At 48.7% G+C, this 15,506-nt stretch overlaps 1 protein-coding gene across 2 annotated transcripts in view; it reads right to left on the bottom strand.

The window, feature by feature from the left end:
- GSPT1 (G1 to S phase transition 1) overlaps positions 1 to 15,506 on the bottom strand; it is a 560,974-nt gene that overhangs the window by 269,995 nt on the left and 275,473 nt on the right. For both annotated transcript variants that reach the window (XM_069210181.1, XM_069210182.1), the window contains exon 9: positions 7,280 to 7,420. In XM_069210181.1, coding sequence (XP_069066282.1) covers positions 7,280 to 7,420 — 141 coding nt within the window. The remainder of the gene's footprint in view (positions 1 to 7,279; positions 7,421 to 15,506) is intronic.

The following is a 15,506-nucleotide window of genomic DNA, read 5'->3' as shown; positions in this document are numbered from 1 at the left end:
CTCAACTCTGTCACCAAGACAGACGCCCATCCAATTCCTAGAGCTGATGAGCTCATAGACAAATTAGGTGCTGCCAAATTCTTAAGTACCTTTGACTTGACAGCAGGGTACTGGCAAATAAAAATGGCACCTGGAGCAAAAGAGAAAACAGCATTCTCCACACCTGATGGGCATTATCAGTTTACTGTTATGCCCTTTGGTTTAAAGAATGCCCCTGCCACCTTCCAAAGGTTGGTGAATCAAGTCCTTGCTGGTTTGGAGTCCTTTAGCACACCTGAAGAAGGTTTTGAAGGCTCTGCAGGCCTCTCTATCAAGGCATCCAAATGCCAGATAGGGCAGGGAACTGTGGTTTACTTGGGCCACCTTGTAGGTGGAGGCCAAGTTCAGCCACTCCAACCCAAGATCCAGACTATTCTGGACTGGATAGCTCCAAAAACCCAGACTCAAGTCAGGGCATTCCTTGGCTTGACTGGGTACTACAGGAGGTTTGTGAAGGGATATGGATCCATTGTGACAGCCCTCACTGAACTCACCTCCAAGAAAATGCCCAAGAAAGTGAACTGGACTGTGGAATGCCAACAGGCCTTTGACACCCTGAAACAAGCAATGTGCTCAGCACCAGTTCTAAAAGCTCCAGATTATTCTAAGCAGTTCATTGTGCAGACAGATGCCTCTGAACATGGGATAGGGGCAGTTTTGTCCCAAACAAATGATGATGGCCTTGACCAGCCTGTTGCTTTCATTAGCAGGAGGTTACTCCCCAGGGAGCAGCGTTGGAGTGCCATTGAGAGGGAGGCCTTTGCTGTGGTTTGGTCCCTGAAGAAGCTGAGACCATACCTCTTTGGGACTCACTTCCTAGTTCAAACTGACCACAGACCTCTCAAATGGCTGATGCAAATGAAAGGTGAAAATCCTAAACTGTTGAGGTGGTCCATCTCCCTACAGGGAATGGACTTTATAGTGGAACACAGACCTGGGACTGCCCATGCCAATGCAGATGGCCTTTCCAGGTTCTTCCACTTAGAAAATTAAGACTCTCTTGGGAAAGGTTAGTCTCATCCTCTTTCGTTTGGGGGGGGGGGGGTTGTGTAAGGAAATGCCTCCTTGGCATGGTTGCCCCCTGACTTTTTGCCTTTGCTGATGCTATGTTTACAATTGAAAGTGTGCTGAGGCCTGCTAACCAGGCCCCAGCACCAGTGTTCTTTCCCTAACCTGTACTTTTGTATCCACAATTGGCAGACCCTGGCATCCAGATAAGTCCCTTGTAACTGGTACTTCTAGTACCAAGGGCCCTGATGCCAAGGAAGGTCTCTAAGGGCTGCAGCATGTCTATGTCACCCTGGAGACCTCTCACTCAGCACAGACACACTGCTTGCCAGCTTGTGTGCTAGTGAGAACAAAACGAGTAAGTCGACATGGCACTCCCCTCAGGGTGCCATGCCAGCCTCTCACTGCCTATGCAAGTATAGGTCAGTCACCCCTCTAGCAGGCCTTACAGCCCTAAGGCAGGGTGCACTATACCATAGGTGAGGGTACCAGTGCATGAGCATGGTACCCCTACAGTGTCTAAACAAAACCTTAGACATTGTAAGTGCAGGGTAGCCATAAGAGTATATGGTCTGAGAGTTTGTCAAACACGAACTCCACAGCACCATAATGGCTACACTGAAAACTGGGAAGTTTGGTATCAAACTTCTCAGCACAATAAATGCACACTGATGCCAGTGTACATTTTATTGCAAAATACACCCCAGAGGGCACCTTAGAGGTGCCCCCTGAAACTTAACCGACTGTGTAGGCTGACTAGTTCCAGCAGCCTGCCACACTAGAGACATGTTGCTGGCCCCATGGGGAGAGTGCCTTTGTCACTCTGAGGCCAGTAACAAAGCCTGCACTGGGTGGAGATGCTAACACCTCCCCCAGGCAGGAGCTGTAACACCTGGCGGTGAGCCTCAAAGGCTCACCCCTTTGTCACAGCCCAGCAGGGCACTCCAGCTTAGTTGAGTTGCCCGCCCCCTCCGGCCACGGCCCCCACTTTTGGCGGCAAGGCTGGAGGGAACAAAGAAAGCAACAAGGAGGAGTCACTGGCCAGTCAGGACAGCCCCTAAGGTGTCCTGAGCTGAGGTGACTAACTTTTAGAAATCCTCCATCTTTCAGATGGAGGATACCCCCAATAGGGTTAGGATTGTGACCCCCTCCCCTTGGGAGGAGGCACAAAGAGGGTGTACCCACCCTCAGGGCTAGTAGCCATTGGCTACTAACCCCCCAGACCTAAACACGCCCTTAAATTTAGTATTTAAGGGCTACCCTGAACCCTAGAAAATTAGATTCCTGCAACCACAAGAAGGAGGACTGCCTAGCTGAAAACCCCTGCAGAGGAAGACCAGAAGACAACAACTGCCTTGGCTCCAGAAACTCACCGGCCTGTCTCCTGCCTTCCAAAGAACTCTGCTCCAGCGACGCCTTCCAAAGGGACCAGCGACCTCTGCATCCTCTGAGGACTGCCCTGCTTCGACGACGACAAGAAACTCCCGAGGACAGCGGACCTGCTCCAAAAAGACTGCAACTTTGTTTCAAGAAGCAGCTTTAAAGAACCCTGCAACTCCCCGCAAGAAGCGTGAGACTTGCAACACTGCACCCGGCGACCCCGACTCGGCTGGTGGAGAACCAACACCTCAGGGAGGACCCTCTGACTACTCTACGACTGAGTACCAAAACCTGTCCCCCCTGAGCCCCACAGCGCCGCCTGCAGAGGGAATCCCGATGCTTCCCCTGACCGCGACTCTCTGAAACCTAAGTCCCGACGCCTGGAAAAGACCCTGCACCCGCAGCCCCCAGGACCTGAAGGACCGGACTTTCACTGCAGAAGTGACCCCCAGGAGTCCCTCTCCCTTGCCCAAGTGGAGGTTTCCCCGAGGAAGCCCCCCCTTGCCTGCCTGCAGCGCTGAAGAGATCCCTTGATCTCTCATTGACTTACATTGCGAACCCGACGCTTGTTCTAACACTGCACCCGGCCGCCCCTGCGCCGCTGAGGGTGAAATTTCTGTGTGGGCTTGTGTCCCCCCCGGTGCCCTACAAAACCCCCCTGGTCTGCCCTCCAAAGACGCGGGTACTTACCTGCTGGCAGACTGGAACCGGGGCACCCCCTTCTCTCCATTGAAGCCTATGCGTTTTGGGCACCACTTTGAACTCTGCACCTGACCGGCCCTGAGCTGCTGGTGTGGTAACTTTGGGGTTGCTCTGAACCCCCAACGGTGGGCTACCTTGGACCAAGAACTGAACCCTGTAAGTGTCTTACTTACCTGGTAAAACTAACAAAAACTTACCTCCCCCAGGAACTGTTTAAATTGCACTAAGTGTCCACTTTTAAAGTAGCTATTTGTGAATAACTTGAAAAGTATACATGCAATTGAAATGATTCAAAGTTCCTAATGTACTTACCTGCAATACCTTTCTAACAAGATATTACATGTTAAATTAGAACCTGTGGTTCTTAAAATAAACTAAGAAAATATATTTTTCTATAACAAAACCTATTGGCTGGATTTGTCTCTGAGTGTGTGTAACTCATTTATTGTCTATGTGTATGTACAACAAATGCTTAACACTACTCCGTGGATAAGCCTACTGCTCGACCACACTACCACAAAATAGAGCATTAGTATTATCTCTTTTTACCACTATTTTACCTCTAAGGGGAACCCTTGGACTCTGTGCATGCTATTCCTTACTTTGAAATAGCACATACAGAGCCAACTTCCTACACCCTTAAATACTAAATTTAAGGGCGTGTTTAGGTCTGGGGGGTTAGTAGCCAATGGCTACTAGCCCTGAGGGTGGGTACACCCTCTTTGTGAAACAAAGGGGGTGAGCCTTTGAGGCTCACCGCCAGGTGTTACAGCTCCTGCCTGGGGGAGGTGTTAGCATCTCCACCCAGTGCAGGCTTTGTTACTGGCCTCAGAGTGACAAAGGCACTCTCCCCATGGGGCCAGCAACATGTCTCTAGTGTGGCAGGCTGCTGGAACTAGTCAGCCTACACAGACAGTCGGTTAAGTTTCAGGGGGCACCTCTAAGGTGCCCTCTGGGGTGTATTTTACAATAAAATGTACACTGGCATCAGTGTGCATTTATTGTGCTGAGAAGTTTGATACCAAACTTCCCAGTTTTCAGTGTAGCCATTATGGTGCTGTGGAGTTCGTGCAAAACAGACTCCCAGACCATATACTCTTATGGCTACCCTGCACTTACAATGTCTAAGGTTTTTCTTAGACACTGTAGGGGTACAGTGCTCATGCACTGGTACCCTCACCTATGGTATAGTGCACCCTGCCTTAGGGCTGTAAGGCCTGCTAGAGGGGTGTCTTACCTATACTGCATAGGCAGTGAGAGGCTGGCATGGCACCCTGAGGGGAGTGCCATGTCGACTTACTCATTTTGTTCTCACTAGCACACACAGGCTTGTAAGCAGTGTGTCTGTGCTGAGTGAGGGGTCTCTAGGGTGGCATAATACATGCTGCAGCCCTTAGAGACCTTCCCTGGCATCAGGGCCCTTGGTACCAGAGGTACCAGTTACAAGGGACTTATCTGGATGCCAGGGTGTGCCAATTGTGGAATCAATGGTACATTTTAGGTGAAAGAACACTGGTGCTGGGGCCTGGTTAGCAGGGTCCCAGCACACTTCTCAGTCAAGTCAGCATCAGTATCAGGCAAAAAGTGGGGGGTAACTGCAACAGGGAGCCATTTCTTTACAGTCCTGTTTTGGCATCAAGAAGTAGGGTGAGTAATTCCCTTTGTTTAACTTGTTCAGGAGAACTTTTTCTATTGCTTGTTTCAGCAAGAGTTTTTACTTCCTTTTTCAGTAGTCAGCTCTGTTGAGTGATACTCCTTCATTGGTAGATTTATTGGTGGTGTCTTTGTTAGTTCTTGCCTCCAACTGCCTGTGGTCATTTTTTCCCCACTGTGCTATTCTTCCCCGAATAGTGTTGTGTGGGGGCTTGTGGACATTTGCGCATCATTTGGTTGTTCCCCCCTCCTCTGGGGGTTTTCCCCCTTGCTCTTCCTCTACCCCGAAAGGATTGTCTGGCGGGGTGTTTCCACTGTTGGTATCCGGTCTGTTTGTTACCCAGTGATGTATTATCATGGGCTGTCTGTTGTAGCTGCCCAGAGGTACAGGTCCACATTCCTGTGGGCCATCTAATGTTGCTTCCTCTCCTGAAGCTTTCTCTGAACTGTAATGCCCCCATTGCCTTGGCTGTTTCATTGTCCTTTTTGATCTGCTCTAAGAACTCGTCCACGTCCTGTCCGAACAAGCTCTCTCCATTGAAGGGTTTATTAATTATGGCGGCTTGTACCTCTGGTTTAAAGCCAGATATCCAAGCGTACCTTATCAGAGTTGTTCCTGTGCACATCTGCCTGCTCGCTGTGTCTGCGGCGTCTAGAGCAGATTTCAAACAGGCATTTACGCTTTTGTTATACTGCCTGTCTCACGGCTTTTGCCCTCTTTTTTTATCGGTCGCTGGGAGCTTCTTCATGAGCTCCTCAATTTCATCCAAATCTGTGTGTTGGAGTTGACTATATGCCACTGTGTTGCAGCCTCTCTTTTTGATCTTGCCCCCCACCATGTTCTGTCTTTTGCTCTCTCAGGAGGGGAGTCCTGTGGAGAAGTGTGCATTGTTCCTCCTCCTTGCAGTGGACACTATGATGGAGACCGCCACTGCATTTCGCTGCATGTATTTTGGGTCCTTTGGGGGAAGGTCTGTAATTCTTCTCTGCCCTCGAAGGGACTCCTTTGGCTGCTGCTGGATCCTTGAAGTCTTCTCTACCTTGATCCAGTATACTTTGTAACATGGAAAGGAATAGGTTTCCCTTGCTTGTTGATATGAGTGTTTCGAGCAGGAAGCACAAGACCCTTTTTCTTCCTTGAGGGGTACCCCTTATGTGTCTGCTGCCTTCTTCACCAGGCTATTCTAGCATATGTCCTCGGGGTGAGGGTTTCGAGGGATAGCAGCCGATCTCTTCGGGGCTCTCAGTTTTGAGGTCCTGCCAGTCGTCCTCGAAAATTCCTCTGGCTGTTTCCTCCTCTGGGTCGTTGAACAACTCCTCCACATCCTCTTCATGTGGTTCGGGGGTTGTCGGAGCTTCGAGGGCAGCTTCTTCCTCTTCTGCGTATGTGGTGGTCTTTGATGGTCTTGTTGGGATCCGATACTGTTTCATTGCGTTGTCAAATTATTTTTTCTTTTGTAGAAATGCTGCCATTTTAGCCTCAAGATGGCATCTTTTCTTAACCACCTCCAATGCCCTTTTGGTGTCTTGTTCCACCAAAGCCTTTCTTCTGGACTTTTTTTTTTTAAGCTGTGTGGGACAGCAGCGAGGATGTTGTGTAGCATGGCTGTTAAAGTTAATTTTAAAAAAAACACTGACAAACAAAAATGGCATTGTCAATGTTATTTTCTGTGGCAAGATGGGGCCAAGTATTTCGAAGGGAAACCAAAGAAGTGGCAATAAACAAAAACAAAAGTGCTAAGACCCAGCCAGCATGGACTTTGACATTCTCAATCCATGATGCTTCCTTAACGGAGTGATGCTGGAATACAATTAGTACTTCCATCTTTAAGCTGAGGAATATAAATTCTTCCTGCCATGTTAGGAAGCAAAGAAATAGGGGACGATTAAGCTATCCAGTGGGAAGCAATAGGTGGCCACCTGTAAGTTAACAAAATGTCTAAGGCAACACCTAAAAATGGAGATCAGATAGAAAGATGCAGACTACCTCCCTTGCCCTCAACTCTACCATATGCAGGTAGAGTTTGTTTGTGTACTATGGAAATCCCTTGTGAGGGCACAAGCAACGGATAGCCCCATCAGCCAACACCTACAAGGAAGCAGACTTTACAATTGCCAAAACAGAAGCCAGACTGATAAATACAAGAAGGAAAACAAGTCATGTTTCAGTGCAGGAGTATAACTGAAAGAGCAACATGTTCAAAAGCCAGGTACTCTTTGTGGGACAAAACCTTAGGTGAACTTCTGCTGAGCCATTACAAAAATATAACCAGTTTTTTGAAGCCAACATTTCACAAGTATAAATTAATATTTAAATACTTAGTAACGGTTTAAGGTACTATGGCAATGATTTCTGTTTTGTAAAAAAGTGCAAATACTTCTATTGTAACACCGGTTGAGGTGTAGTATGCTGGAAAAGTAACCAATGATAAACTTGCATCATGGACATGATGCAAAATACTTGCTTTTCTGGCGTTATAAGGCTCTCAATACATACCTATACCACGTGCAGGACTCTACTGGCTCTTTCAGGTTAGATCCGGTCAGTCCCGAGCAGGGCATAAAGTGAATGTCTTTTTTAGGGTTGAAACCAACCTTCTTCAAAAATGGCACAAGTTTTTCTTTACATTCTTCATACCTGAGAAATAATGAAAACATTTTTTGCTCCAACTGTAGAAATGCAACTCTTAATACTGTGAAATATACAAAAAGGCTCATTTAAATTTCAAGTACTTGAAACACACATCACACAAAAAAAAAAAAAATCTGTATGACAGGGCTTCAAAGCACTTTTACAGTTAGATTTACAATTTTTTTTTTGCACAACGAAATCCAGGACTGTTTTAAAAAGCCACTGGTATATTTAAAATACATGCACTGACTTCTAAACCAGATTCCTTTCTTACCCAATGGGGATACAAACTAACTCGAAAATCTTTATTAAGCATTTATGGAAAATGAAATGGTTGCTTACCAGTAGTTTTGCAGCCTAAAGAGTTTTCTAGATTCACATGCTGTGCATTATTCTGCCATCTAGAGTTTGGGTCCGGAATTGTCTTTCTCCTTGCACTTTTGTTAGTGTCAACTACCATTAGGTGGCATGTCTGTTCCCTGTATGGCATCATATGGCGCCCCGATGTTCCTGTACATAGTTGCCATCTTCCGATTCTTTTTTTTCTGGTTCTTTTTGGTGAATCTTTTCACCACTGGCAAGATAAAGAAGCGGTCACATGATGTGCCTCTGGTGTATGCTACTATGGCTGCCAGATGTATCTTAGGTGTTTCAGTTTATCTCACTGTCCAGCAGGTGAGTGAGGTATGCTAGTACAATTTCCTGTCTTGTTCAGTTTGTTTTGTTTCTTGTGCACCAGTGGAGATACCTTTTCCTCTACAGCAGTGTCTTGTGGTAGGCATCCTTGCCTCCTTTAATATTTCCATAGTTCCAAGCAGTAGATGTAGTTGTCTAAACTATGTATTTGAACGCCAGGCTGCTAGCTTGAGTGTTGCTGGCTCTGGGTGATGTACCTTCCCCTCCTGCGTTTTAAGGAGGCCCCATTACAACCTGATCTTGGTCATCTCTAGTAGGTTTGAGTACTAAGTCTGTCTGGCCCATTGTGGGGATATTAGGATAAGGTTTGTTCCCAGTTGACTAGCATTCTCCAGTAGATTGGGGATTCGGGGAAAATTGGTGGTAAGGCATAAGCAAATCTCCCTGACCAGTTTAGTGACAGGGCATTCCCTTCTGACTGGTGGTGTTGAAACTTGGGGCGAAGCATTGTCATTTTTTGTCCTGTGATGTTATGAACAACTTGATTGTTGGCTGGCCCCAAGCCCTGGAGATTCCCTCCAGAGTTTCTTGTTTTAGGTCTCACTCGTGTGAGGTGCTTTTTTTCTCTGCTTAGTATATCTGTCTCTTCTTTTCCTGGCAGGTGGTCCGTTTGTAGGTTGAGCCTCCTTGGGATCACCAAGTACCATATTTGCTGTACTAGATTGCTCAGGGTGAATTACTTTGTGCCTCCCTGTTTGTTCAGGTAAAATATAGTTGTATTGTCTGTTTGTATCAGTATCAGTAGAGTGTTCCCTGTTATGTGTGCCTGAAAGGCCTTCAGAGCTACGAACACCGTCTTCACCTTCAAGAAGTTGACGTGTTTTTAATCGCATCTGTCGCGTTCCCTTGCCCTCATACCTTCAAGGTTGACAGTGTGCACTCCCCACCCTTTGTGGGAATCAGCTGTTGTGATGGTAACAGTTGGAGCTGGTGTCTTGAATGGTTTCCCTAAGTGTAAAGAAATGGCTCCCTGTTGCAGTTACCCCCCACTTTGTGCCTGATACTGATGCTGACTTGACTGAGAAGTGTGCTGGGACCCTGCTAACCAGGCCCCATCACCCGTGTTCTTTCACCTAAAATGTACCATTGTTTCCACAATTGGCACAACCCTGGCACCTAGGTAAGTCCCTTGTAACTGGTACCCCTGGTACCAATGGCCCTGATGCCAGGGAAGGTCTCTAAGGGCTGCAGCATGTCTTATGCCACCCTAGGGACCCCTCACTCAGCACAGACACACTGCTTGCCAGCTTGTGTGTGCTGGTGGGGAGAAAATTACTAAGTCGACATGGCACTCCCCTCAGGGTGCCATGCCAACCTCCCACTGCCTGTGGCATAGGTAAGTCACCCCTCTAGTAGGCCTTACAGCCCTAAGGCAGGGTGCACTATACCACAGGTGAGGGCATATGTGCATGAGCACTGTGCCCCTACAGTGTCTAAGCAAAACCTTAGACATTGTAAGTGCAGGGTAGCCATAAGAGTATATGGGCTGGGAGTCTGTCAAAAACTAACTCCACAGCACCATAATGGCTACACTGAAAACTGGGAAGTTTGGTATCAAACTTCTCAACACAATAAATGCACACTGATGCCAGTGTACATTTTATTGTAAAATACACCCCAGAGGGCACCTTAGAGGTGCCCCCTGAAACCTTAACCGACTATCTGTGTAGGCTGACTGGTTCCAGCAGCCTGCCACAACCGAGACATGTTGCTGGCCCCATGGGGAGAGTGCCTTTGTCACTCTGAGGCCAGTAACAAAGCCTGCACTGGATGGAGATGCTAACACCTCCCCCAGGCAGGAGCTGTAAAACCTGTCGGTGAGCCTCAAAGGCTTACCCCCTTTGTTCCAGCACCACAGGGCACTCCAGCTAGTGGAGTTGCCCGCCCCCTCCGGCCACAGCCCCACTTTTGGCGGCAAGGCCGGGGGAAATAATGAGAATAACAAGGAGGAGTCACTGGCCAGTCAGGACAGCCCCTAAGGTGTCCTGAGCTGAAGTGACTAACTTTTAGAAATCCTCCATCTTGCAGATGGAGGATTCCCCAATAGGATTAGGGATGTGACCCCCTCCCCTTGGGAGGAGGCACAAAGAGGGTGTACCACCCTCAGGGCTAGTAGCCATTGGCTACTAACCCCCCAGACCTAAACACGCCCTTAAATTTAGTATTTAAGGGCTTCCCTGAACCTAAAACTTTAGATTCCTGAAACTACAAGAAGAAGAGGACTGCTGAGCTGAAAAACCCCTGCAGAAGAAGAACAGAAGACACCAACTGCTTTGGCCCCAGTCTTACCGGCCTGTCTCCTGCCTTCCATAGAAACCTGCTCCAGCGACGCTTTCCAAAGGACCAGCGACCTCTGAATCCTCAGAGGACTGCCCTGCTTCAAGAAAGACAAGAAACTCCCGAGGACAGCGGCACTGCTCCAAAAGAACTGCAACTTTGTTTCAAAGGAGCAGATTTAAAGACCCCTGCAACTCCCCGCAAGAAGCGTGAGACTTGCAACACTGCACCCGGCAACCCCGACTCGACTGGTGGAGAACCAACACCTCAGGGAGGACCCTCGGGCGACTCCGAGTCCGTGAGTAACCAAAGTTGTCCCCCCTGAGCCCCCACAGTGACGCCTGCAGGGGGAATCCCGAGGCTCCCCCTGACCGCGACTGCCTGAACCTAAAGTCCCGACCGCTGGAAAAGACCCTGCGCACCCGCAGCCCCCAGCACCTGAAGGAACGGAACTTCTGTGCAGGAGTGACCCCCAGGAGGCCCTCTCCCTTGCCCAGGTGGTGGCTACCCCGAGAAGCCCCCCCCCTTGCCTGCCTGCACCGCTGAAGAGACCCCTTGGTCTCCCATTGAAATCTACAGAGAACCCGACGCTTGTTTGCACACTGCACCCGGCCGCCCCCGCGCTGCTGAGGGTGTACTTTCTGTGTGGACTTGTGTCCCCCCCGGTGCCCTACAAAACCCCCCTGGTCTGCCCTCTGAAGACGCGGGTACTTACCTGCTGGCAGACTGGAACCGGGGCACCCCCTTCTCTCCATTGAAGCCTATGTGTTTTGGGCACCTCTTTGACCTCTGCACCTGACCGGCCCCGAGCTGCTGGTGTGGTAACTTTGGGGTTGCTCTGAACCCCCAACGGTGGGCTACCTTGGACCCAAAACTGAGACCTGTAAGTGATTTACTTACCTGCTAAAAATAACAATACTTTACCTCCTCCAGGAACTGTGAAAATTGCAGTGTCCACTTTTAAAACAGCTTATTGTGTTTTATGTAAAAAGTATATATGCTACTGTGATTATTCAAAGTTCCTAAAGTACTTACCTGCAATACCTTTCAAATGAGATATTACATGTAGAATTTGAACCTGTGGTTCTTAAAATAAACTAAGAAAATATATTTTTCTATAACAAAACCTATTGGCTGGATTTGTCCCCGAGTGTGTGTTCCTCATTAATTGCCTGTGTGTATTTACAACAAATGCTTAACACTACTCCTTTGATAAGCCTACTGCTCGACCACACTACCACAAAATGGAGCATTAGTAGTATCTCTTTTTGCCACTATCTTACCTCTAAGGGGAACCCTTGGACTGTGCATACTATTCCTTACTTTGAAATAGTGCATACAGAGCCAACTTCCTACAGTTGGTCACCCTGCAAGGTGACCAATCCCCCTTCCCGGGCTATTTAGGTCTCTCACTTGGGTGGGTCCCCAGACTCGACGTGCAAGATTCCAGCAGGACTTGTCTGCATCGTTTATTTCATCTTCTGGCCACTGGGACAGCAACTGTACCCTCAATGAACCGAAAATCTGCAACTCCAGAGATGGCTCCCCTTGGCAACATTGTTTCTCTGGCTCCTTCCAGCAACTGCAACATTTACCTGGCTGTGCATCCCCGGAGGGCAATGAGTCTTCAGCATGCACAAGTAGTAATCTCCCTTGGAGAGAAGGAGTCACTCCCCTGCATCCGCAGCCACCAACTGCAAAGACAGCCAGCTGCTTGGAACCTCTCTCCTCCGGAACTGTGTGGATCCTGCATCACAGTTGGTGGTCTGGAGTGGTGTCTTCGGTCCTCTCTACCAGCTGTACAACTTGAGAAGGTAAACCCTTGACTCTCCTTGCAGGGCAGTACCCCTGTACACCACAACTCTTGCAGCTACCAAGGCTGGTTGGCTCTTCTTCCAAGGGGTCTTCAGGCTCCATGTAGCTCCAGCCTCCAGCACTCTACCATGCAAAGGACAATCTCCTGCCTGCTGCTCCAGCAACAGTGGACTCCTCTCTAGGTGTGCTGAGGGGGGCTCACTGCGACTCCTGTGCCTGCAGCCTGTGAGGTGCCTGGGGAAGATGCATCCTCTACTTCTGGCTCTCCTCACTGAGGGTCGCCTTGGACACCTCTCCTTGGAATGAGGCTCCTGCACCAGACACTCCTACTGGAACTGGACTTGGTCCCCCTCATTTTCAGGACCTATTCTGTCAGGATCCATCTACTGTTTCTTCCAGTCTTGCAAAGTCCTTGTCCAAAGTTTCTCTGTGGCCTTGGGGAAAAACTAGGTACTTACTTCCCTCCTGGTCAAGGTGGTGGTGGGGTTTGGTGGCACTCTGGCACTTAACTTTAGGGGTTCCTAGTTCCTCCAGCTTCCCTCTACAGATTCCACTTCCTTGGGTGGGGGAGTGCCTTTTGCATTCCATTTAATTAGTATATGGTTTGGTCTCTCCGAGGGTCTCCATTATTTTATTTCACCGTTTTCTATTGCTTTCTATGCCAATTCCGGATTACTAAGGTGAATATAATGTGTTTACATACCTGCTAGTATAGTATTGCCTTTACAGTATTGCAGTATTTCTGTTATCATAATAAAGTACCTTTATTTTTGTAGCACTGTGTGGTTCTTTCATGTGTGAGAGTGCTGTGTGACTGCAATACTATTGCATAAGCTTTGCATGTGTTCTAGATAAGCCTTGGCTGGTTATCCACAGCTACCGCTAGAGAGCCTTGTCTTCCTAGACACTGTCTGCACCTCACTAATGGGGGATACCTGGAACAAGGTGACAACACCATGGGTGCTCACCACACACCAGGCCAGCTTCCTACAGATACCTTAACCACCAGACTGGATGGCATGGGAGAATACCTCGATAGACAAACCTGACTGGAAGATGCTGAGGAACGCATTTCAGGACTGGAAGATGGGAGCACAAACTGAACAGGCTGGAAAAAGTAGAAGCCGAATTGGGGACAGTAGCTATTAAGAACGAGGACTTGGGGGAGAGAGAGAGAGAGGCCGCAAAAACAACCTGCATATCATAAGTACAGCGGAAACTACGAACTCCGGCCAAATAGACCTCTTTGTGGCGGGCCTGCTAGCGGACCTGCTAAGCTGTCAAAATTTCACATCAACGTTTGTGGTGGAGAGAGCGCACCACTCGCTAGACCTGTGACCCGTACCTCAGGCCCCAGCACGATTCATCGCACAGTTGCGCGACTACAGAGACCGTGACACTGCCCTCTGCCTCACCAAGGGGAGGGGGATCCTGAAATACTGAAGCACTCTTGTTTCTATTCCCAGACTATAATCCTGGTGTTCAGAAGGCCAAGAAGAACTTCAGGGATCCGAAACGTGTACTCCAAAATCTGGGCCGCCGCTATGGCATGTTTCACCAGGAGAGGCTGCGAGTTGATGTGAACAGCAAACCATGACAACCCCGCCAATGCCTTAACTTTCTCCAAGCAGTACACCGAGCATGGAATTGTATCCTAGAGCTCAGACCCGGAAGGCAAAGCTCCTCATGTAGGCCCTACCGCCAGCATTGACTTTTTCCCTCCAGATTGACACGATTGCCCCTGCCTGCAGGGCTACACTACGATTCTCAGGCATGGTCATGTTGGATCAAAACAGCCCTACCTCCGACTGCTGTTCGGACTACACCAATCAAGGCCATTCACTACTGATGTTCACTCAATCCTATTCCAGTATGCTGCTGTTAATCTTTCTTGTTCTGCAGGGGTGCTTTGCCTTTGCATTGCCATGCCTACATGGTCGACACCAAAGTCAATTACTGAGTTAGGGTTGTTATTTTGTTGGGGCTTATGGGATTCACCTGGCAGTTTCCTGCCAGGTGTGGGGGGATTTTTCCTTTTGACTGGGTTGAATTTTCAAATGCCTACGTAATACTGCAAGGCTTACTATTTTCATAGTTTTGCCAACTGACATGCCACAACATACTATACAAATGAAAGGCACGGCACACACAAGAAGGTGGCCAGCAGACATAACCTTCATGTCTTGGAATGTGCAGCCTTAACCCTCAGAAGGGTAAGCAAGTGCTACAATACCTGACTAGGCATAATGTGCAAGTTGCTTTTCTGCAAGAGACACACTTACCCGCGGGGATCACGCACTCTTTTGCTTCAAAAAGTGGCCAGCACCGCTACTATGCCAACTACAGTACATATTCTTGGGGGGTAGCACCTTGATATGCAATAGTCTTCCCTTTATTTGCTCCTCCTCCTATTTGGATGGGGAGGGCAGATCATCATCACAGGAACACTCGGTGGTCTTAAAGTAGTGCTAATTAATGTTTCTGCATCAAATATTCACTCGCCAGACTTCTTTCATGCTTTACAATCCCACATAGACCACTTTGAGGGTGATCACGTATTCCTGTGGGGCGACCTTAACATGGTATTAAACCCCTCATTGGATACCACTAAACTCCGATCCCTTTGGGTCCAATGTACTATCTGCGGACAGTCACTACATGACATGTGGCGCCTCCACAACACTGATGTAATTCGTGCCCCAAGGCACCCGGACACACATGGACTACTGGCTCCTAACTAGCCCAACGGGTCACCTCCATCAAGCATCACCCACGCATGCTATCCGATCATTACCCGGTACTGCAAAAACGTACTGTTCCTCTACAGGGGGGTGTTGTGAGATCGTGGAGTTTCTCAGACATGGCCCTACACAATGCTCTTTTCCGATCCAAACAGATGCCGCAGTCTGGCTAAATGGCAGCTCTGTGAGCACACATGGAATTTTATGGGGCACGTTTAAGGCGTATGCTACGGGCATTTGCATTTCCAAACATTTTCTTCCATCAGCCCCCGTTTTTCCCTAGTGCTTTTTTCTTTCTCCCCTCTTCCTCTGCCTCCCCCTTCGTCCCCCTCACGTGAAGCCCCATTCCCACCCTCCTGTCTCCCAGCTGACTGCTCCCCACCCACCCTCTCCCCTTCTTAGTAGTGGCCGCAGCGCTGTGAGGGGGCAACTGCACTGACCTACTGGTCAGCATCTGCTGCCCTCCCCAGCTCCTCTGGCTGCTGCCTCTTGCCTGGGACGAATTGAGAGTCTCCTGACTTAGTTCGAGGCCCTCCTCCACCCGCAGGCTCGTTCCTGCGCCT

Source organism: Pleurodeles waltl, chromosome 10, assembly GCF_031143425.1.
Source record: "Pleurodeles waltl isolate 20211129_DDA chromosome 10, aPleWal1.hap1.20221129, whole genome shotgun sequence".
In the NCBI taxonomy this organism is placed as follows: domain Eukaryota; kingdom Metazoa; phylum Chordata; class Amphibia; order Caudata; family Salamandridae; genus Pleurodeles; species Pleurodeles waltl.
Note: the sequence above shows the minus strand (reverse complement) of the source record. Positions and strands in the feature narration are given on the sequence as shown.